General features: G+C 44.1%; 1 protein-coding gene across 1 annotated transcript in view; it reads left to right on the top strand.

Moving 5' to 3' along the window:
* The window catches only part of KCNH5 (potassium voltage-gated channel subfamily H member 5), a 162,568-nt gene extending 146,535 nt beyond the window's left edge, over nt 1–16,033 (top strand). Inside the window, exon 11 of the mRNA XM_039552922.1 lies at nt 2,677–16,033. Within this exon, the coding sequence (XP_039408856.1) occupies nt 2,677–3,624 (948 nt within the window). The 3' untranslated portion in view covers nt 3,625–16,033. The remainder of the gene's footprint in view (nt 1–2,676) is intronic.
* Nucleotides 16,034–24,450: the final 8,417 nt, after the last annotated feature.

Below are 24,450 nucleotides of genomic sequence, written 5' to 3'. Positions count from 1 at the left end.
GGCTGGACCCATCCGAGTGACACCTGGCCATGTGGTTCTGGGACAGAAAGCTCTGCAGTCGTTTCCTGGCTTTCATAAGGACCCACTTCAGGAGTATGAGGTACAGGTGGTGTCAGATTAGAGAGGTTCTGGCTTTTCTTCTGCCAAATCCAGCAGCAGCAGTCACTGGTAGTTACATTCTGTGCAGGGAGATAACCTCTGTCTGGAGAAGGTTTGAACTGAGTCTAGAAAAGGGACAAAAGAACCAAGATTGGACTGGGGTAAAAAAGGAGGAGAGCGTAGTTTACAGTGAAGTGCAAGCTTTTGGAGAGGAATCAAAAGCTGCTGCTGTGGTCTTTGTTGTTGTCATTCTGGTCTTTATAAACATGCAGCAGGACAGAAGTTGTCAGAGTTACCTCCTGCCTTTCCCAGTGGCATATCCAGTGCTGCCCTGGCCAGGAAGGTGCCACAGGCCCATGCCAGGCTGCTGGCAGCTGCCTCCTTCCAGCATCCCCCACTGCCTCTGGACAGCAGCTGCCAGGCATAGGCTGGCTGCAGGAGAGCAGGGTGCTCAAGCTGTGAAATAGATTTGTGGCCAGAAAGCAGGGGAATCGTAGAAAGATAGAATGGTTTGGGTTGGAAGGGACCTTACAGATCATCCAGTTACACCCCCCTGCCATGGGTAGGGACATCTTCCACCAGACCAGGTTGCTCAGAGTCCTGTCCAGCCTGGCCTGGAACACTGCCAGGGATGGGGCATCCATGGTTTCTCTGGGCAACCTGTGCCAGGGCCTCAGCACCCTCAGTAAATAATTTCTTCCTATCATCCAGTCTAAATCTACAGTCATTTTGAAGTCATTCCCCCTTGTCCTGTCACTACACAGCTTTTAAAAGCATTGGGTAGAGGATGTTTTCCCCACTGCAGATGCTTTAAGGGACTCATCACAAGGCAGAGCAGCACAGCCAAACAGGGACACCAGCAGAGGAACCAGCCATGTCCCCTGGGACACACCCTGGGGACACAGCCTTGCAGCTGGTTGCTTTCCCTGTTGCATCCTGTGCCAGAGGTGCTGCGCTGCCCTCTGGGGAAAGAGAGGCACAAACAAAACATCACGTACAACCCACCTTCCAAATCTGCCTTTAGAGAGCGTGGCTTCAATTAAATGTCATCACCCAACTTTGAATCAACAGCAACTTCTCTTTCCATTATTTGCTCTCCCCAGTGGTCTGAGAGAGAGAGAGTAGCTCCATGAGGGCAGCTGCTAATGAAGGGGAGCCTCCAAATGAGGGAATGTGGTGCTGCATCCAGGTCAGAGGAGTCAGATGAAAGTAACTTCCGTCATTGTCCCTTGGTTTTGTTTATATTTTTTCAACTGGGCTTCTAATAAGCAAGTTAACCGAATTATTAAAAGCAGCTGCATCTATCAGCAGCAGGCAAGGATGTATCTGCTGCATTTGAAAGCTCTCTAATGAAGCTTTGAAGTCCAGCTCATCCCAAATTCATGCAGTGAAGGATCTGTAGCCATCGTGGCACTTCTCTGATGACTTCAGAAGATGCGAGACTTGAAAGTAAATAGATACTAAAATATGGATACTCCAGTTGATATTTCAAAACCTACAGCTGACTGACACAGGGTTTTATTTGTGTATTTCAAGGGCTTTGTTTTCCTTTTCTTACCACACTATCCCTTCACAGTCCGTATTTGTATTTAATCATAGGCTGCTTTTCACAGTGTTGTCAAACAGAGAACGTTTCCCTATCCTGCCTCAGTCCCACATTCAAGAAAACTGGATGAACCTAAAAGAAAAATAAAATCATATGAGTAACATGCAGAAAATCAACAAAAAGGTTTTGCTCTGTGGATCCTCCCCCAGCCTGAAGCTCAAATTCCTTTTTCTGTAGCAGCCTGAGACATGCTGCAGGGTGAAATAACTCAGCATTAAATGGCATGGCATGATGGGATGGTGGATATTGCTGGGTTTTATAACCACACAACCCTGGTACACTGCTTCTCTGTGGTGCTCCCACTTCACCTACACATATTAGACATACTAACTCTGCAGTAAACACTTGCAAAGTGTGTGAAGCCACACATGTGGCCCATGGGGAATCTACTTGCACCCTCCAGCCACTTCTACATAACCCTAACAGCAAAACTAAAAAGTATTGAGCACATTAAGATTTTCCAGCCTCTGGAAAAATGGGTGTGTATATTGAATTAATCTTACAGCTGTGTAGTCCCCACTGAATTACTGTTTCCTTTTGATCTGTACTAAAGACAGTGAGGGAGCAGGTATGAGTGTGAATAATGGGTAGGTTGGCATCACGGTGTTTGGGTTCTTTGTCGATTCCTTTCTTCTCTTTGTTCAGTTTCTTTCCTTCTGTTGACATCAGGATATTTTTAGTTCTTCAAGTAGTAGTATCTTCTGCATCAAGAAAAAAGGTGAAACCCACTTTTGATGTATACTTTTAAGAAAGTGTGTGTGTATGTACGTTATCTATAGTGGCTAATCTTGAAGTTAGTATGTCTTGATCTCCTCTGTTTGAATTCACTACAAAAGATTAAGATGGAAAGGAAGATCAGAATTAAGAATGAAGAGAAAAATGGCTGTTCTCAAGACTGTTTACCCATCTCAAATTAATGTTTGTATGTAATGTCCTTTGGGTCCTGACTATTGTGGATCTATCCCCCACAGATCATCTTCCGGAAGATCAGCGATGTCAAGAAGGAGGAAGAGGAGCGCCTGCGCCAGAAGAACGAGGTGACGCTGAGCATCCCTGTGGACCACCCTGTGCGGAAACTCTTCCAGAAATTCAAGCAGCAAAAGGAGATGCGCAATCAAGGCTCGACCCACATGGACCCGGAGCGGAACCAGCTGCAGGTGGAAAGCAGGAGCGTGCAGAACGGGGCCTCCATCACGGGCACCAGCGTGGTCACCGTGTCCCAGATCACCCCCATCCAGACCACGCTGGCGTACATGAAAACCAGCGAGGCCGTGAAGCAGAACAACCGCGACGCGATGGAGCTCAAGCCGAACGGAAACGGAGACCAGAAATGTCTCAAAGTGAACAGCCCCATGCGGATGAAAAACGGGAACGGGAAAGGGTGGCTTCGGCTGAAAAACACCATGGGGACCCACGAGGAGAAGAAGGAGGACTGGAACAACGTCACAAAGGCTGAATCCATGGGGTTGCTGTCCGACGACCCCAAGTCCAATGACTCGGAGAATGGTGTAAATAAAAACCCACTGAGGAAAACAGACTCTTGTGACAGTGGAATAACAAAAAGTGACCTTCGCTTGGATAAAGCTGGTGAGACTCGCAGCCCCCTGGAGCACAGCCCCATCCAGGCGGATGCTAGGTGTCCTTTCTACCCCATTCCTGAGCAGGCCTTACAAACCACGCTGCAGGAAGTCAAGCACGAACTCAAAGAAGATATCCAGCTGCTAAGCAGTAGGATGGCTGCCCTTGAGAAGCAGGTGGCAGAAATTTTAAAAATATTGTCCGAAAAGAACGTATCCCAGCTCTCTTCCCCCAAGTCTCATTTATCACCCCAGTCCCCCCCCCAGATACCCTGTCAGGATATTTTTAGCGTTTCAAGGCCTGCATCACCTGAATCTGAAAAAGATGAAATCCACTTTTAGCATATACCTATGTGTATATATGTATACAGTATATATGCAGAGGTGTATATATACCTTTATACATATATATATATGTGTGTGTGTATACGGTAAATATATATACATATATATTTTCACTTGCATCCAATATGACTTGAACACACCAAGGATTTTGATATGTAAATATTGCATGTCCAGCTGGATTCTGGCCTGCCAAAGAAAGCAATTATTAACATAGATATAGCTTGTATAATATGCAGTTGACTGCATGCACACTTTACATTTATTTATAATCTCTATTATGTAATAAAATAATGACTTTTGTTTAACAAAGGCAATGTACTATTTAAAGAATCAGGGTCTAACCTGCCAATATTGCCATGACAGTTTTGATCTCAGGCTGGGTGAATTGAGCTTTTACTTTCTCACTGTCTTTTCTGCCGAGTTAAGCAGTAGATTAATATGATGTGAAGGACATGTTCAGGCTCCTGTTAGTATTGTTTCCTGGTATCATTCCACAATGATATACTGTATATTTGGTGGTGAATTCCCCTACTCCTTCTAAAGGGAGGGCTCAGCTCAGTGGGCAGGGAAGGGCACTGTGCCTGGCGCTAGGGTGGATCAGTGGAATTTACTTGTGTGGGTATTGTGCATGCACAGCCTTTTATTTCAAGTATCCTCCTGCTCTTTTAACATCGTAAGTAAGAAATAATAATAATAAGAAGAAGAATAATAATGGTGATTTATGTAACAAAATGAAACTAACAGAAACTCTCAGTTGCGCTCCCTAAGTGTTTGGGGGTAACTTATTTCTTGAAAGCCTCCTTTTACTGATGCCATTTTTACTGAACTGTTAGAGTAACATTATGTAAATTCTCTTTGCAGCACTCAGTGGTGGTGTCCAGTTCTGTCAGTATCTTCATTAGCATGTCCCATTTTTGTAGGGTTGAGGTTGCTCTCCCACTGTCCCCCCAATTGCCCCTGGCAGAAAGACTTGGCACGAGGTCTGAGCAAGGGAGAGAACACTCATAGTTCAGCTTCTTGGGAACCACGTGAGCAGGTTTGAAAGCCTGAAGTTAAAAGGCTGTGGTTAACACCCCTCCACTCTCCTTCACGAGTAAATTTATCAGTCTGCAGCTGCCTTTAGAAAGAGAGAAAATAACTGGTCAGGATGAAATTCTCTTTAGTGCAAGGTGCTTGGGTGATGATGTGTGTGTGGGTGGGAGAGTTGTGGGTGTGCTGGGGAGGTGGAGTCCTCCCTGGAGTGCTGTTCGTGCCTTGGGCTCGTGGAAAGTTTCAGAGCATGGAGGGGGCACATTTCAAGAGCAGGCTTGCAGTGCCCACACAGCAAGGTCCCGCACGGACTGAGTCCCTCAGGTCTGTGTCAGAGGCTCTGATCCTCCTCTTAGCTGACTCCCATCGGCATCTTCCAGCCTTGGACCATGCTCAGACCCGCTCTCCACCTCCCAGCCTGGAGCATTGCTCTCAAGGCACTGCTGGCTTTGCAGGGCTGCAGCAGGGCAGGCTTTGCACTGGATCCTATTTGATGTCCTCTTTGGAGCTGAGCTTTTGGACTCTGCCTGGGTCTGCCTCTGAGTGTGGTGGGGATTTTTGCCTCTCTATTTGCTGTGGTTTGAGTCCAGGTACACAAGATGGATAGCAGAAATTGCCATTGCAGCTTCAGAGCTGTTACCTGAGGTATCTTGAGGCCAGCCCAGCAGAGCACAGTGGCTCCTTCAGAAAAGGATTCCCCCTGCCTCTGACTTAAATGACCTCTTGCATCGAAATTCCATGTTTTCAGAAGTGCCTGGAGTAAAACATGTATGTACCACAAGGCATCACTATGAATCAGGTATATCAAATACATGGTTATAATTAGTGAGTATTCTAACCACACACCAGTGTTAGATCCATTTTTTAACATTAGAAAACTAGACTAAACGAAATCACTTCCTGAAAAATTAACAAAATCCCTAAAACCTAAGCAAACCATCATTTGTAGTAGTGGCAATTAGGAATCTACATCTTAGGGTGAACATATCTTCGACTGTGAAATCCAAAAATCCAAACCCATAAACCTCCAAAAGCTTATAAGAAAGCCCAAGAAGTTATTGCTTCTGTTGTGTCAACTCATGGAGGCTTTTTGGGCGATGATAGTTTTTTCTGTCCTGTTTCTGCCCCTTTCTTTAGGAAATTAGAGATAGCAAAAAAAAAAAAAGAAAAAGAGGGAAGAATAAAAAGCCACTGTAAGGGACAGCTCTTCCCAAAACCTGGTGATCAGACCACTTGCTCATTATAGTTCTCCACAGCTGCAGTTGCCTCTGTCAACATTTTCAGCTGTATTTTGCAGCTGCTATTCTGACACAAGTGCAAGTCCATGACTCTGCAGCTGCGGTTTGGACTGCAAGAACAACCTGCACCTGCAAAACAACAGGACCTCCCACGTCCTGTTATAAATCCCACCCTGGGACTCTGGAAGAATGGGGTGGGGGTCATGGGTTAGGGAGTTAACAGGGTTGCTGCAGGAGTCTGCACAGACCTTGTGGGTACAGTTTAAGTGCCAAGATTTCATGTGTTGAATGTTCTTGCCTGACTTGGTCTGCTGGTTAAGACAGACACACAGCCACTGCCCAGGGCTGCCTGGTGAATAGCTGAGTCACATAGGCTCAGTCTGGGGGCCAGACTTTGTTAAAATTCCTGGAATGCATGAACCTGCCATGAAGTGATGCTGCAAAAGAGACAGCAGGATAATGGGGGTTGGCTTTGTTAGAAAGCTTTAGCCTTAATGGCATTCCTCTGCCTTTGTGACAGACTGCTTTTCTTTCTCTGTAGCTGATGTTCATTCTAGGTAGAACTGCATGGCATGCAAAGGGATCTCTGTTTAGGTTTATCTTGCAAGTCAGGTGTAACTTTGTGCCACTTTACAATGAGAGAATGTGTTAACAGGATTAGTCTGACCTTGAAAATCATTTGGGCGGGCCCAGAATGTCTATTACAGTTCAAGTGCAGCTTGAGTCGTTCAAATGTGTAGTGGCTAAACAGTGTAAAATACCAAGTTCGTGAAACAAATACAGTGTCTCCAGGTCTGTTTCTAGTGCTGCTTTGGCTCTGATATTCCAACACCGTCCATTGCAAGTTCAGTGGAATGAGCTTCTACCTTGCAGAAAGCAGTGGTGTGGCGTGATGGGTGTCCCGCAGGCACAGTCAGTGCAGCCCGTGGATGGGCTGTGTGCTGGGAGAGGCCCAGTTTGTGGGGTTGACTCTGGCTGGTGCAATTCTGAAGGACTTTGCCTCCAGAATCCATGTTGGGAGCATTACATGTTGTTTCGTGGAGTTGTTAGCAGTTCGTCTCTCCTGTCCCCTCGCGCTGTGCATGATGTGATGAGTGACTGGGGCATTCCTTCTCTGTTAAAAAGCATGAGTCAGTCCTGTAGTTCAGGCTGGACTGAAAGTAACTTCCTGTAGTCATTAAGTGCAATAAGGACACCAAGGTGTCATTTCCACCCAAGCCAGTGCTCAAGCAGTGACGCACCACACGGAGGGAGCTCTCAGCTGCATGCTTTCCTTTTCTTTCCTTGAAGAGCTCCAAACCTGTACAGATGTTCCTGCCAGACGCTGGGAACAGCATCCTTAGCACCTCCCCTGTGCTTTGTGTGTCCAGAGCATTTTGCGTACACACAAGTGGATTTTATCTTTTTGGACTTTGGAATAGAAATAAAACGTGTACAGAAAATGTGTACAGAAGAGAAAGCACTTCCCAAAGCAAAAGAACTAGAGTACTTTTAATAGCTTTTTTTGTGTAATGTTGCATATAAGAGATAGAACAGCACTTCAGGATAATTACTGAAAAAAAATTGTTGTAGTGAGGATTCAGTTCTTCTGAATTTGTATTTGTAAGTCGTTTTTTTTCTGTCTTTGCCAGGGCATGGGGGTTAGAGCAGAGCTGATTCTGGAAGTGACAAACTTAAGCTTTGTCCATTTTTCTTTTCCCTGTTCTGCAGAAGTAGCACAACTATAGGGGCTCGATGCTGCTGGCACCAAAGTTTGGGCTCATTGCTAGACTCAAGTTCAGTCTTCATTTACCACCACATGGAGAACAACCCTGTTGCACAGGTGTGACCTGAAGGTTGAATCTGATAATCTTACTGGACTTTAATATGTATTTTGAATCCCAGGACAGTTTCAGAGGACTGGCAGCTGCAGAAATAATGTTGTACTCTTTGCGAAGCTGAGAGCAGTCGCTCTGGAAGCAACAGACCGTTCCACAGACGTCATCATTTGCATGGGTCAGAAAACAGATGTTGTGCTCATGAAATAGCTTAGAGGCTTTTTGGGGAAAAGGATGTCTGAACTGGAAAGGAAAACAAAAAAAAGCCAAAGGTTTAATGTGGAATTTGGGAGTGAGGACATAGAGGGATATATTGTGAGAAATTGACACTTTTTTACTTGGATTTTGAGCATTTAGAAAACCCAAGCCTATCTTTTTGGATGTCAGAATAGGACAGATTGTTTCTTAAAATAAATATTTTTTTCCCTAAGTTAGGTGGCGTCCAAGTGATACCTGCTTTGTTTTTTTTTTTTTAAAAAAAAATCAAATACCATTTTCCTACAGAGGAGGGTTGAATGGATTTTGTTAACGTTGCTCTTAATAGGCTGTAGGAGGAAAAGTTTGATCCGTCTAGATTTCCACATCTGGGAATATTTTTTATAACTATCCCTTAATTTTTTTGGTACAAATGGATAGCACAATCTCTGTGTGTTTTACTGGGTTTAATATGCTATGATGCATTTCCAGATGAAATACATTCTTAAAGCAAAGTGCTGAATGGAGCTAAAATTGACAAAAAGTCCACATTTCTTCTGGTAGAAAAGCAGTGAATGTTCTTACTGACATAAAGAATATTGTGCAAAGATCAGTGCTGTGATATCTAACAAATGACGAACAAACTAAAATCATCCTTCTGGGTGCATTTAGTCAGGCAGAAAATTGACCTTGTAGTGCACAGTGGGACAAGAAGGCACATATTGATTTTGAATACTCAAATGGCAGAAGCATTTGAAAAGGGCTTGACCAGGCCATGCTGAATAAATTGTATTTATTTATTATGTTATGTTAATCAGCCTCATGATGCATGGCACGTGGAGCCAGGAATCTGGGGCAAGATTCTCACAAACTTTTTCATCTGTTTTCTATAAAGCAGATAAGTGCTTTTCGTCATTATTTTCTTCTTGGAGATGTGAGCTTGCTTGGCCCACAGTCTGAAACTACTGGTGTGTACCCACTCTATGTCTGGCTGTCTGCCATGAATGCATCAATTAGCCATAATTAAAAGCCCTTTAAAAAGGATTTTGTGTTAGGTTGGGCTCAGCCCTCCCCACTCCAGTGACAAGACTTTATGTTGTGTGGTTGAGAGCGGATTCAGTTCAGACTGAACAGTAGCACAGTATATTTCTGCCTGTCTGCAGAGGATGTGTAGACACACCATATGGATCTATACCTACCCATTTGGAATGGGAATTCAGATCTGGCTCGTTCCAGGCAGGTGTTTCAGACAGGTGGGATAAATCCTGCTCCGGAGGTGCCAGTCTCTCATCATTTACTGCAGAGTAATAACTTCAGATTAGACACTTGATTTGTAGCCTGCTAGGGGGTAAATGAAGTTAATCCAACCCATGATTCAAGCTCCCAGACTGATGTTGTTTGTATAAAAGGTGTCTCTGAAAGGGTCTGCTTACCATCTTGCCAGCACAGAAGCACTTTCCTGTGGTTGTGACTAACAGTAAGGGGAGCACTGAAATGTCTCAGCATGCAGCCAGAAACAAAGTGTTCACATCCTAAATTGTTAATGAGATCTCCATAAATATACTCAGATGCTCAGTTCTTGGCTTGTGGTGATCAGATTTTTAACTTTTTACCTCAATACCATGACAGGATAGTCCATGAACCCTCATTTTCACAGGTGTGTAACAGCTGAGGTGCTCTTCATCGTGATGTGCAATGCTAAGGCACAGAGGGACACCATCAGACAATTTTTGGGCAGTGAAAGACTGACAGCCATTTGGGATCTTTGGCTGCTCTGGGGTATTTAGGATTATAGGAGTTTTACCACTGAGCTGTGTCATGCAGTGGACAGAGGCCAAGGCTTGGAAATCCATCAAAGGGAGATGTTGTACCAAAGAGCTTCCAGGGCAGACAGAGGTGGTGGCCCAGGCCACAGCAGAGCCCTGGCTCTGTGCTTGCAATGGGAAGAGAGAGGGGAGAGGGAGGAGAAGGTTCTAAAGAATGCTGTCCAAAAATGGTGACAACATTCCACTGAGGCCAGTATTGACTTCTCTCTGCATAGTGGCTGTTTCTGTCCTCATAATTAATTTATTTTGAAGTTGGCAGGCTCCTCTTCCTTCAGGTGGTGTGTAAGGATGAGGCTGGCAGACTTTTTGGGGGGTGACAGCTGTGGGACAGGGAAAGGCCGTTAGAGGATACTCAAATATATGCTGCTAGGGGGAAATGTGGGCTTCAGGAGAGCCAAAGCTCTTCCAGTGTCCCAAAAACCTACTGGAAAGGGGCTTATAGTATCTAAATTATGTAGCATCAGTGCATGGACTCTGCAGCTGGCCCTACTGTGAACAGAGGGGGTTGGACCAAGTGGTTTCCAAAAAATCCCAAGTTGTGTTGTTTTATTATCTGGTGATTCTGTAGATTTTAATAGCACAAACAGGAGGTAAAATTTGAAGGTTCTTAGTTATGTCCTATTTTTTTCTGGTTTTCAGTTTAAATACCATGCTGAGGAACGTGTAGCCAAATTTCAAGATAATAGCTGTGAGAGCCAATACTCATCAAACAGACAGCAGAGAAATCTGGCATATTCTAAAACTATGGCATATAAATAAATTAAGCCTTTCGTTGGGCATCAGCTAAAATCCACACTTGGTGCCAAACACTGAGAATAATGTCTCAGTGACTATGCAGTTTCTGGAAGCAGTGGGCTGATATGGATACATCAACAACACCCACACCCTCTTCCAGCCTCCTCCCCAGTCCAGTGAACGGTGATTACAGTGTCTGAAAATGCCATCACAATATCAGTAGCATCTGAGCTGTTTTCCAGTGCTGCCCTGACAGACATGCACATCTAAGGCTGTAGGAGATGTGTAGGTTTCTCATTAGTGGCTGGGTCTGGAGGTGGTTCTCATCCCTCTGGATTCTCATCCCTCTGGATTCTCATCGCTCTGGATTCAGCCTGCTCCTCTCACAATGTGTGGGCACCATCTCTGAGAAGGCCTGGGCTTGTCCAAAGGGTCTGGGCACATCCATGGGTCCTGTGCACATTCCTAGGGTCTGCCCAAGCCCCATTCCCAGGCTTATTCCCTACTTGTCTAGCCCCATTCAAAGGTTTACACCTGACCCTATTAGATTATTAGATGTTTTTCCAGACTCTGTAACCTCTTCAGTCTCTGTGATGGCTCACAGGGCTACTCACGAAATCCTTTGCAATCTGTGGCTTAGCAACAAGTCTCCAAATTAAACAGGAATAACAGGGCAAGCCTTCTGCCATTCTCAGGGCATTATTTTATTAAACAAACCTTCGATTTTGTTTTATTTTGTTTTATTTTATTTTATTTGTGGCCATTTTGTACACTCTTGAGCAGCACAGTGTTCCACAGAATGGCAGGGACTGGGGTGTTTGTGGGTTTTAATGAGCCAGTTTGAGAAGGGGAACTCAAGTGAGACACCACCTTCTGCCATGTGTGTGATCATTCCCTCTGGCTTCCTACTCCAGCTACACTTCAGGTGAACTTCACCCCCAGCAGCAATTTGAACCAGTGCCATGTAGTGATAGCAGAAGTTCTCTGTATTTCCTCAGCCAGACCTAGGGCTCTGCTCATCATCTCCGTGTGTGCTATGCCAAGACATGTGGGCACTTTTCCTGTCCTGGACTTGTTTTCAGTAGAATTTCCTGAGATGTTCCACCTCTTTTATCTGTCACCACTTCATTTTACTAGAAAAAGAAAAAAACAAATAGCATTTTCTGACTGATCACTGGGAATTCGCTTGCATCCAAGGCTGCTGCCAGGACCATTAGTTGGAGGTCACAGTTCAGTTTGTAAATTGGGTGTCTTATCTGAGCTCTCATGAAAAAAAGCATTTTTTTTCCCAAGAAAAGCAAAATTTCTGCTCTGCTTCTAATTAGTCCTCTGTTGTCCCTGCAGGATTAATTATTGCCTTCTTCACTCGAATCATCAAATGCTGTTTGGCAACAGCTTCTTTTTTTTATTTTATTTTAGGTGTAATTAGGAGTCCTGGCATTACAAACAAGCTCAGTCAGGTTGTACCTTAAAATTACAGAACTGAAATGTCACCTAAACTAGTAGTTTAAACCCAGCTTTTGAATACCAACAATCCCATTGCAGTCAGTGGATGTTTAGAGCTCATTCCTTTGGGGTCATCAGTAGGTCAGTGTGAACATCCTTCTCCTGAAATCAATCACAGAAGGGGTGGTGGTATTCTGCAGGGTCCTCCCACAATGGGACTTTTAGAAAAGGAATTTGGGGGCAAGGATGCAATGGCACCTCCCAACCCTTCCTACTGCCTGTTGATGGTCTGTAGATTCCCAGCCACATCTCTTTTCTATTTAAAGCAAGGTTGAGGGCCACCCACTGCCTAATTCTATCAAGTGGTAAATTGAATGTATCGGGTGGGAGAGGCAGTAGCCAGCAATAAGGCAGGATTTGGGTTTTAAAAATCTTCCTGGTGGGAATTGGGCAAGCTACCAGAAAGACAATAAAGGATTTATCTGGCAATGCATGCCAAAGGAATGCTAAACATGTGAGCAGGACAATTTATTGATACCAGTGGAAAAGCTCATTAGCGTTGAAGTGCAAAGCAGGTCTGCAAATGTACCTTTCAGCTGTCCCAATAAAATCCCTGCACTTGGACAAGGGGAGCTGTGGCTTGTTCCCGTGGAGGGTAGAATTGGCTAATGAGCTTTCCCAGAAAACTTGCACACAAACTGAGTTTTCTCAAATGTAATAGTTGGCACTATTTCCCTCCTGTGGGCACATTTCACAACTGACCTCAGTGTCAGCCTCCCACTGCCTCTGCTTTCACAGGGATTCAGAGATGCTCCTAAAGCTGGTACTGCTGCATTTCTCCTAGGGCAGGTTCATTCCCCCCCTTACTTGTCACTGATTGTTGATTATTTGCCTTTTGAGAGATTAGTGGCCCTGTAAGGGATGTAGGACTCCCCAACAAAGCTGCAGCTTGTGAGGCTGTGGTGAAGGTAAAGGTTCACCATATTTTGTCTGAAAAACATGCCAGCCATAAAAATACTCTTGCTAACTGTTTAAAGCTCCAATGCCTTATCAGCACAGTTTATGTAACAAAATCCCATTAGTACTGCCAACCATTCTCACATGAATTAGGACATGATATGCTTCATAAACCTTACATACCTATTGACTGTTCTTATTCACAGAGACTTTGCTGGGCTTTTATGTGCAGGTGTAGCTGCATATCTTGGGTTAATTTCTGTGTTTTGAAGGCTAGGTAATATGAAGCAGGATATTTTCCACAATGAATTGCAGTGTATCCCTTCCTTGTTTGTTTGTTTATATCTTTTCTCTTTCTCTCTCCTTCCTTCCTTCCTTGTTTTCTTGCCTAGATCATTAGGCTAGCAAATTGTAGAAATGGGGAGATTGATTAAGTGATGTTGCATCAGCAGATTTAATGAGATAATGATCTGTTTTGCTATTTGTGTTCAGAAGAAATAATATGCCAATAAGAATGGTAGCAAGCGCCGATTTTTTAATGGCCAGCTTAAATACCAGCCAGTGACTAAGTGGTTCAGTAAAGTGATCTCAGCAGCTCTTCTAAATTGTGTTCTCTGTTTTGGAGGTAAATATTTTCAATATTTGAGCATCTTGTGTTAATATTCTTACTAAGGTCAGTGGAAATCTTTCCATTAGTTTCTCTAACTCTAACCCAGTTCTCGCAGAGGGACCAGGACGCTGAGTCCCAGTGTGGGCTGAGCTTTCTCAAAACTGAGAACTGTGGGTACTAGAATTTTAATTTCAGGCCCTTGTCTAATGCAAATGGCTCCAAGATTTCATGCCCTACTAAATGCTGCATGCTGAATGCAGAAATGTAGAGGACACGTTTGAAGATTGGGACAGCAAGGTGAATTGCCATAAAAATCAGCTGAACCGATCAGGGAAAGGGCACTTTTTAATTAAAACATATTTGAATCCAAAAGACACGTTCTTGGTGTCTGAACTGTCAGTAATTTCCATCCAAAGTAACTGCTCAAAATTCATGACTGTCTAGAATATCCTTGCACAAGCCAGATATGTACATAAGCTGTGCAAACTCTCTCTGGGGAGAAGCACAGTTAAAAATAAAGCTATTATTGCTACCACAGAGAGAGACGATGACAAAGACAAGAGGCTGAGCACCAGGTGCTGTGAGACTGAATCCTGCCATGCAGCCCTCCATCTGAGCATTGCTGATCCAGGTGTGAGCAGATGTGCTCAATTCTGAGCCCTGTTTGTGTGTCTTCATCTCCATCCACACCCGGAGCAGAGCAGAGCAGGGAAGGGGCAGCTTGTGGAGGGGTTTATCAAGCATAGCCCTCACCCCAGACCAGGCTTTGAAGGCTGAAGTCCTGGCTCTGTGAGGGACACAGCAGCTTTGGCATGGGTTTTAGGATTCCTCCCCTGCCTCCCCCACCCCTTCGATATGCTTGTGAGGTCCCATACATTTAGGCAACTAGTCATCCTAGGCTCCTAAATGAAGAAAAATCTAGGGAATTTATACTGGGATGAAAGAGGGACAAGGGGTGGGCATGATCTTGCCCATGTCTGTGCACGCTCAGCTTTGCAGTGGTGTCTGTGGAAGTATCCTGGCAGAAGCATGCTCACAGAATTTTCACAATTAGTGGCAGGGGGAGATGATTTTTTAATGAATTGTCATCACAGGGGACCTCATTACAGTCAAAACATTGTACTGCTTTTCTAGTTTTTTTTCCTTAGGCTTCCCCCCTCACCCAAAATGACAACTGAAAACTAAACTGAGCAGGAGCTGCTGTACAAGCCTGCACAGAGATGCTGAACCTTAAAAACTAGCTCGCCCTCACAAGGTACCCACGGGGCTGTGCTGAGTGCCCAACCTTGGCATAACCTGCCTTCTATTTCTCTTTTTTTTTCTCTGCTGAAATACCAATGTGGGTTTTTTTTCTTTCCTTGTATCGCCAGCCCAGCACTCCCCAGCCCATGTTTGTGCTCTGGTATCTCTCTCCACCCTTGAGCACCTAACAGGGACTAATCCCTGGTTTGTGGGAATCTTTCCACTACCATTAGCAGGACTTTCAAAGCATAATGAGCTTTAAATCCTCCTTTTTTTTTTTTTTTTTTTTTTTTTTTACCCTGAGGTCCTTACATTTTGAGTTCCAAGTTTCAAGGTGTCCCATTAGCTGAAAAAGCACCAGCTGGTATAATTGTGTTTGTGCAACCCTCGTGGAGAAGTTGGGCAAAACAACTGGTTTTAAAAGCTCATGTTGGAAAACCCGATCTACAGAGTAACTGCAGCTTTTGAATGTATGTGATTCACAGACACTGGACTGGGGAGGAAAAGTATTTTGAGATAACTCTTTTTTTTTGCAAGGAAGAAATTGGGGGAAAGGGTTATTGCTCGGGTGATGTTTCTTTTGTTACTACTTGCTGCTCTTTGTACACTAGCCAATGCAAATGACATTCATGTTCCCGACAATATTTTTGAACAGCCCAGCTATCTTTTTTGCTGTTGTTAATATACTGAGGATTTGGAAGGATTTTAAATGCCTCTGCCTTTCAGGATTATTTCTACAAAAGCAATTGAGAACTGTATTTTGACAGCAGGAAGCTTATAAAAACCTAGAGAAAAAAAAAAATCTAAAAAATAAAGCATTTGAAACTGAACAGCTATGAAAGGAACGCACCTCTGCTACCATATCTGAAATCTGCAAAGCAATCACGAATTAAATCAAGGAAGGACCATCTTTCTACTGAAAATCACACATCAGTTTGCACAGAGTGGATGCTCCCTTGGCCACCTGTGTGACTGCCCAGGAGGAAGGCATGGGAATGCTTTCGTTAATTGTGACTCCCCTGTCACTCTTGGACGTTGCCGTGTGTGGTCGGTTGAAATTGGTTTATCTGTAGCGAGCTTCTTGTTGCACTTTTCTGTTTGCTAAAATTCAACAACAAGGAAAATCGTGGGTCACTTTAAAGCATTGGCAGACAACTGTTTCTAACCCAAAGGAAAATGGGTTTTAGCACAATGAACTGTACTTCTTCAGGGAGGATCAATGTTGATTTTTTTTTTTTTCCACACGTCTTTATTTACATGTGGCTATATTTTCATTGATACAGAATAAAAAGTGCATTTTATTGACCTTGAGTATTTGTGTCCTTACTTTCCTTGAGCACCGTAAAAGTGATAGCTCTTGTTTTCCTGGCCAAAGCAGAACACAATTCGTTGATATTAATGAGCAAAACATGATCTTATTTTTAGGTGGTTTGGGGATGAGGGATAAATCTGTTAGGACAGAGCTTCTCTAAAGGACAATAGGAACACTTCTTGACTGTCCTCCTCGTTAGCCTGAAGACAATAGGAAATAAGCTGAGCTGGTCACAGACACCTCATCCATAAAACTTCTGTAGCATCTAATTCCCTCTCCCAAGCAAATCAGGCTGAAGAGGGAATACTTTATCTGAGTAGATAATAAGTATTTTCTTATAACCTTTTGTTCATAAAACGTTCCATTTTATTTGCTGCAAATGGGTAACCTCAAAAAAAATTACACTTCAGATGCAAAATGAAGATTTGAAGGATAGTGGGATAGAGGCAGAAGTGTTTCACTTGGAAATTTAAATAATTTCTAAGAGATGGTTCTCTTTGCTTCTTGCATCATTGGCTTGGTCACAAGTGGCATTCCCTAAAGAACTGCCTGTGCCAAGGTATGAGAGATTTTTTGACATAAACACACACAACATTGCTGACCTGTTCTTGAAACCACCATTGCTTTGGTGTTCCATCAGTGCAGAAACCAAAGCATGTGGAAATTGGTGGAGCTTTTTCTATTCCTTTACAAGTGGCTTTGACCAGACCCTACAGGTTTTGTCCCAGCCAGGAATGGTGTCTGGGTGTGGAGTAATCACAGCTGTAAGAGACAGAGTGGCCTTAATTCAGTTTGAGGGTAAACCATCCAAATCTAGTTGTCCACAGATAGGTTTTGCCATCTGTAGGGACAGGTGGAGAAAACTTTTTCTATTTATGGTGAAAAATATTCATTGCTGAGCTTTTATTTTTTTTGACTCACAGAGTGCGTATTCGCAGCTTCCTCAGCTGTGGTGAGGAGACCCTGGGCTCAGCACAGGAGGGAGAACAGCCTAAAGCCTTCATGGCAAACACTGGTAGAACAACCCATAATTTCCACTGCTGAAAAAAACCTCAGTCAGGGACTGTTCCTGCTGCTTGTCCTTTGTAATTGGGGTTGGCTTTTGCCAGGTTGGGAGCTGGCAGCATCAGCACAGCAGCTTCTTCCAAGTGGGCATTTGGGAGAGTGTCAAGACTGTACATCCCAGCCCTGGGAGCCTTGCTGGAAAGGGATGGGGTATGAAGCAAGAATGGATTTATTTGCAGGAGATAATTTGTTACTGGCTGACAGCACTGATTTGTGTGGTGTTGCAGCTGTGCCTGAGCAGGCTGGCAACCTCTGTCATTATCCATGGGATGGGTCCTCACCAGATCCCAGACTCCTTCCTTGACCCCAGAGAGGGTTTGGATTGTACCCTGCAAGTGGTGAGAATGCTCACCAAAATGCAGGATCAGTCACCAGAATTGCTGAGGCCCTTGGGGAGACAAAGACCCATTTTGCTTTGCAGATTGCTTTACCTGTGCACATTACCTCTGCCCAAATGAGCCCTGGAAGCCAGGGAAGCAAGTTAATATATGCACATCTCATTCCCTTTATGAGAGCATCATCCAACACACCGGGCTGAAGATTTATTCTCCGGGGCTGGTGCTACTCCTGCTTTAGGATCCAGATATAAACAACATGTACAAGCCAACACAGGGCAGGAGCACAGGGCAGAGGCAGAGGTTTGGTTCAGAACAGCTCCTTCCTCACATCAGTGCACCCTTTACAGGCACCTTCCTTACAGATGTTTTTTCCCAATTGTCCACAGTGATGCTGAACTGGCCAGGCTGGATAGGGCTTGGAGCAACCTGGTCTGTGGAAGGTGTGCCCAAGGCAGGAGGTGGAACTGAATGAGCCTCAAACCATTCTGTGATTCTGTGATTCCATGTTATTTGGCAGAGAATGAGGCTAAAATGATCATCTTGCACATCTGATTAAGTGAAGTAATGAAGATGGACCAAGCAAGTTCTTTAACATGGGAAGTTCTCTGGCTGCATAGAAATAAAACAGCTGCTCAATTCAGGGCACAAATTGAGCCAAGCATTGAAAGCCACCTGAACTTTTGTAATGCACAGCTCAGAAATGGATAGAGAGAGATATGCCACTGGTGTCAGCTGTTTTTCTGGCCACCTTGAGCACTTCCCTTTCCTATGGTCAATAATTTCCATCTAGCCAGGTCTGTCTGAGTGAAGCCTCTTGCTCACTTGGTTGCACTTAAGAAAGTTTATAAATCATTACTTTCAAGCATGAGCAGGCTGATCCTGCAAGCCTGAGAGCGGGATGTTTGAAGTGTCTGGGCAGCATGGGACAGAGGCATTGAGGTGACCTTCCCAAAGAGCAGCAAAGTGTGCTGTCCCAGAGAGGATTCCTTCACAAGTGCTGCTGCCAGGATTAGTGCTACTCAACACCTCCTTTAGCAAGAGCTCTTTGTGGTGCTCACAGAGGGGAATATGTGAGGCAGAATGGTGATCAGGCAGCAGGGCAGAGCACAGGAGGAGCAGCTCTGAGTGCTCCTGACCTGGGAAGGTGCTGGCTGTGAACATCCTCAAGGACAGGGGCTGGCAGCACATCACCAGGCACTTTGGAAACATTGCTGCAGCAGAGCTGGAGTGTGCCCTGCCAGGAACTGCCACTGATTGGCAGGAAGATGGACTGACCAATTTAATGAACCTCTTCCATCTCTCTCCTCTGTAATTCTGTGACATTTTCTCCAGGAAAGTAACATACTTCCAAATTAATCTGATTGCAGTGAAGCAGGCTGTCATCAGCCCCTGGAGAGATCAGAAGGGTGTGATCTATCCCAGCTGAGAGCAAGCTGCTCCAAAGGTACCCAAAGGGCAGAGGTGACCCTCCTACAGGGTGCTGACTCTTGTCTACTAATAATTAGCAGTGAATTAAGAAAAGATGGGATAGGGAAATAAATTGAATCAATTTATTTCCTGCTAGGCAAATAAACCACGGGAAAGAAAAGAATTGAGATGAGAAATAGATGGGCAGACAGAAATGAGGGATTAATCAGTCTTGCAATCTACTTACAGAATTATAAATCAGTACTATAGACACTACTCAAAGAAAAGCACATCACTGTGTGAGATCTAAGACTGCAGAGCAGACACAATTTAACATGGGGGGAGAATCTGGGCATATTTATCTGTTTTTCATATATATATGTGTGTTGTAACATTCAAAGACCTCAGCTCCACTATGCAACAGCTTGGCAGTACCCTGCAGGTGAGGCAGGAGGTACCAGTGGGAACAGCTGCAGGCAGCTGGATGGATGCAGCTCTGCTGCCTGCCTGTTCTCAAGTTTATTCCAGACGTTAGGAAGTATCAGAGTGAGGAGCTAGGTAGTGCAGACATGAGAAAGTGTGTCTCCAACTCAACAGGCAACAAGGGAAAAGCCAAATCTCTGATCATGCAGCACATGAACACTCAGAAGTCACATACAAGGATTCAGAAACAATGGCAAGGTTTTGTGTTTTCTGAGATGGAAAGGAAGGAAGCAAGAGGATTGGAGAAGCATAATTCTGTCCCTGATGCACCCCCTCTTCTCCAGTTTCTTATATTCTTCCATTCAGATGCCATAAATTAAGGGCTTTCATCAGGAATGTAGAATATATTCACTAGAAATAATTTTCCACAGAAACAGAACAGGGAAGAATGACATCCCTGATTTCATGGGTGGGAGAAAGTCAAAGAGTCTGAGAATATCCACAGCCTTTCAGAAGGAGTTCAGCCTGTTGTTATTTTCCACACTTTCTCACCAAAAATTCTGCTTCAGGCTTGGGACACCAAACTTCCTTCTCCAGCAGCACTTCTTAAAAAAGGAAAAAGAAAAAACGTTTTAGGAAAAACCCTGGATCGATGGGTATAAGCAGACCCTCTGAACCCCATTTGTGGCTCACAATCCAATAAGACGAAGTGTATTGTTTATCTAAAATGCCCTCATCATCCTTATCTCCTATTGACATTTTGCAGCAGGGCCAGGAACAGCACAGATTTCCTGCAGTCAACAAAAAATGCTACCTCAGTCTTTCACGGTGTAATTTTTTAATTGTCTATGCAGTCAGCTTTTCTTAATGAAAAATGAAATGTGCCAAACCATGGTTTCTGAGCCATGTGCAGACTCCTGCATCCCTGTGAGAGAGGAGGCCTGACTCAACATGGACTTGTTTCTAATAAACCTACAGTTACAAAAGGTTGGTAAACTTCATCCTGGGAGCAGATGACAGTGCAGTGGCTTCACAGAAGACTCAGCTTCCCTTTAGTATGGTGAGGCCTCTTTCTGTTTCCCTTTCCCTTTTCCCATTTCTCTTTTTTTTTCCCTTTATTCTTTTCTTTTCTCTTGGTCTCCTTTTCTTTTTTTTTCTTTTTTATCTTTCTTTTCCTCTTGTCCTTTGCTTTATCTTTTTGAGCTCCATGAAGAAATGCAGAGTTTTGTTCAGGCCAGTTTGACCTGCAGCATTCAGCTTGTCTTTTTATTCTGGCCAGATGACTTTCTAACTGTATCATGGAAAGGAAAAACAGTGGAAGAGATCCAAGACATCAATTGTGACAGCAACTGTATGCTGGTAGTCTAGCACACTCTATATTTCTAGATAAGCTTGCTTGAAACAAAGACAAGTAAAGAAAACAAACAAACAAATACCCCCCAACCTGTTAGAACTCGACAGAACGAACCCCTCGCCATACGATGTTTGCTAATGAACTGCATGCAGTGAAAAACGTGTGAGAATCCTCTCCGTGCCTTTTTGGGGAGGGTGATAAATTAATTCAAGTAATGTAATAAGCGAGTCTGAAAATGGGTTGTGGTGGGTGGTTGCTTGCCCCCCCTCTGCTAAATCATGCCATAAATGTTTCCCTCAGCAGATGCAGACGCACATAATTTCTTTCAGGATTTTATAACCATGACAACCAGTTTTAAAGGAACGTTTTCGGTTTCCACAGTTTAAATTAGAAGTGTATCCAAAAAGAGGGTTGTAAAACAAGCAGAAGTGAGCTACTATTGCCACAGCTTCCCCAGAAAAATGGAGTATTGCAGTTATGCTTTTGTTTTTACATTTAAATATGATAACACGCAAAATAAACCTTCTGTGCCCACTTTTACTTTAAAAACATTTTTTAAAAAAAATTTTATTCCCATGCTAAAAAGCCTTCATTTTAAAGATAGTGAAATTAAATCTTTCTCATTTAACTCATGTTAGATTTAATGATACTGTAATTTATAATGAGTAAAGCATGTTGACATTTAATGCATATGACTTCTTTGAAGTTACATCCTTTCAGTAGAGAATTTTGATGAGTTTTACCAAAGGGGTTGAAAGAGTTTAGGCAAGCTAAAAATAACTCAGGAGCAAGCTTAATCCGGGTTAGACAATGTTCCTTTTATTTTACATTGAAATCTCATTAACAGCAAGGTACAGAGGACCTTTCAGGGCTTTCGAATATTTTAAAAATTGATGCCAAGCCTTTGGAGTCACAGAGAAGACACTACCCAAGCCCAACATGCTGCCAGTGCTTGTGTCCTGGCAACCTGCTGAACTGGGGTTTCACTTCAAAAGGCTCCTCTCTGCTCCCATTTCTGTTTCAGGCCATGTCCAGCTCCACCCAGGGTTTTTCAGCCCTGACCTGCTCACCTGGAGCCCAGCAGTGCTCATTAACACAGGTACTGCCCACCTGAAGTACCAGGGCAATAGAAAAAAGATTTGTGGAACACCTGTAGAAAGATAGAAGAAGAGAGAAGAAGATGCTCCTGTCCCAGAGTTCCCTAAGCAAAACTTTTTCTCAAAAGGAAACATTTAGATAGGTCAGATGAGCAATGCTGTATGAACATCTCTTCCTCTCTTGTTTTAAATTAGGCCTCACAGAGAGGCAGGTGCACGCTTTTGCATGGATAAATCCCATCTGTTCTTTGAGCCTCTGATCTGGCAAAGCATCCCACTGTGGCCAGCAGATAGCTACGAACTCTTGGTCCCAGGGCCCACAGAGTGCAGCGGCGCTCCCAGCCTCTGGTTACAGCAGCCTGGCTGCTGCCCTCCTGCTTTCTCTTGCTTGAGTTCCATGTTTTGGCTACGATAACATTTATTACTCAGATTATCAATTTGAAACTCTGGTGGGCTCATCAGGGTTTGAACAGGGTGCTCAGTAGGGCTTTCTCAGCACTGGTACTTTGTGAACATCTCTTCTCTTTGCACATTTCACGTGATTAGCCCCTGGTTTGTCATTTACAGCTCCTATTTCTAACCCAGCTTGAAGTAGGTTGCATAATGTCTCTATGGAGTTGCTTTTGTTTGCCAGGTTGCCAGAATGCCATGCCAGCCTGGCTGGGAGGTGCAGCCCCTCCTCTTCTCCCAGGGCAGGGTAAAACCCACCTACAAGGTCCTGGGCAATCCCAGGGTTCATTTACCATGTGGCACATGAAAACTTGCTTTCCAAAGAGGCAGCATACAACATTCAGATGATCCCTTCTGCATAAAATCAGCATTACTCTGGCATTACTAAGAGGTGTAGGTTGTTCTGTGCCCAGCTGTAACAAACAGCAAATTCTTCACCCTTGTGACCACCAAAGGAAGATGAGCTTCTTGGGTTGTTTATTACAAAACCACTGAGGACTCAATACTTCTCCTTAGAGATGACTAGGATGTCTTGGTAATTCCTCCCATGCAGTGGAAGTCTCCAGCCTTATCCTGAGAAAGTAAGTTCAGCCTATAGTGCAGTACAGGTTTCCAATCTGAGGTTCTCCAACACCAGAGGGGCTCCTTCTACACACCCAGTTGCACACCACTGCTGGCACTGCTACTTGATGGTCCACTCCAGCTGCCTCCCCAGCTGGACACAGCTCCTGGGCAGCACACTGCCGTTTCTGCAGAAACACCTCAGTGACCCCTCTGCTGTGATTATTCAGACCTGTGCCTTCCTTCCTCAGGCTTGCAGTTGTGTGCTCCATTTAAACCCTGGTGTCAAGCTAAAACAAGCTGCTGGTACAGGGCTACAACAATCAGTTCATGTTTCCTTTATCTAATCACACCTTTTCACGCTGAGCAATAAAATCTCAAATAAATGAAGCCAAGTGTTGGTTTAATACAAGTGTGGCAGACAGCTGCAACTAGGAACTGATTATCAGGAGAGCAGCACACCAGGAATGAGCAGGTGACACAGAGGTATTCAGAGGAGAGGTGGTGTTTAACCAAGCACAAGGCCTGCTTAGGCTGAGGGTTATAGAAAGTAATAATCTTGTATTTTTATTACTATTATTATGGAAAATTTCTTGATACCTGGCAGCTGTACAAGCATCAGACCCTACAGCTATATGAACACACCAGAGCCATCACTTACATGTTTTTAAGGTAAATGAATGCTCACCAGCCCTTGGGAATAACATGCAAACATCAGAGGAAGTTATGACCTTGGGCTGCTGCATGCACCACCTGGATCTCTGGGGGGAAACAGGCTCATGGATTTTGGCTGGGCAGGGCTCACCATGCTGGCTATCGTGGATCAACACTAAACTTCGTGCTCTGGAAGCACCTTGGATTTCTTTCCCGTTTAAACATAAAATTAATCTGACTTTGATGTGGATGTGCACGAGAGAGACTCTGCACAACTGAATTTCACAGTGATACAGATTTTTTTATCAGAGTCCAGCTGAATGTTCAGTTCCCTGCTGAGCCTTCATTGCTCTCCTGCCTGCTGTACCCTCTCAGTTGCTGCTCTGGGTCCAACATCAGACCTGCAAAACGCTTGGCAAAGCCAGGAACAGCAGTCACCCCTTTATAAGCAGAACTGAATGCTGCAAAGGTAAACAGACCCATTTCCCTTCCCTTTTAACAGCAGGTCAGTGATGGGATGTCTCTAATTCACACTCACAGCTGGCCATTGCTGAATTGCTGGGAAATGCTCAGCAGCCTGCAGGTATTTTGCCATCCTCCCCTTTCAGTGCTGGTTGCTTTCAATGCTCCTGCTCTTGACTGCCGTTACTTGAGCTGCAGAGCCAGCTGTTACTCTCTGGTCTTTGGATGAGGTCAGAGGAATTTTGTTACCTGAGTGAACAAAGAAGTGGGCAGAACACAGAGAGAACCTTTCACAGACGTGTCTAATCTTTGTGATGTCAGGAATTAAAAATAGGTTTGGGTTAGGGGCAATGTAAATTCCTTCCCCCTGTTGCCTAGATCTGGTCTAATAAGAAAATGTTAGGTGTGACTTTCAAGCAGAAGTGAATGTGTGTGACATTTACCCTTTAGAACAGAGCCCTTAGTCTGCAAGAAATAAGCAGGAACATGATTTCAGTTCAAATCACAATGTACACACACCCCTATATAAAAATGTGCTATACACATGAACGTACATATTCCCATGTGCATGCAAATAAAATTATTGAAGGCATGGACTGAAGAGA

This window comes from Corvus cornix, chromosome 5 (genome assembly GCF_000738735.6).
Source record: "Corvus cornix cornix isolate S_Up_H32 chromosome 5, ASM73873v5, whole genome shotgun sequence".
Lineage (NCBI taxonomy): Eukaryota > Metazoa > Chordata > Aves > Passeriformes > Corvidae > Corvus > Corvus cornix.
The sequence above is the reverse complement of the archived record's forward strand: the minus strand, read 5'-3'. Positions and strand labels throughout refer to the sequence as shown.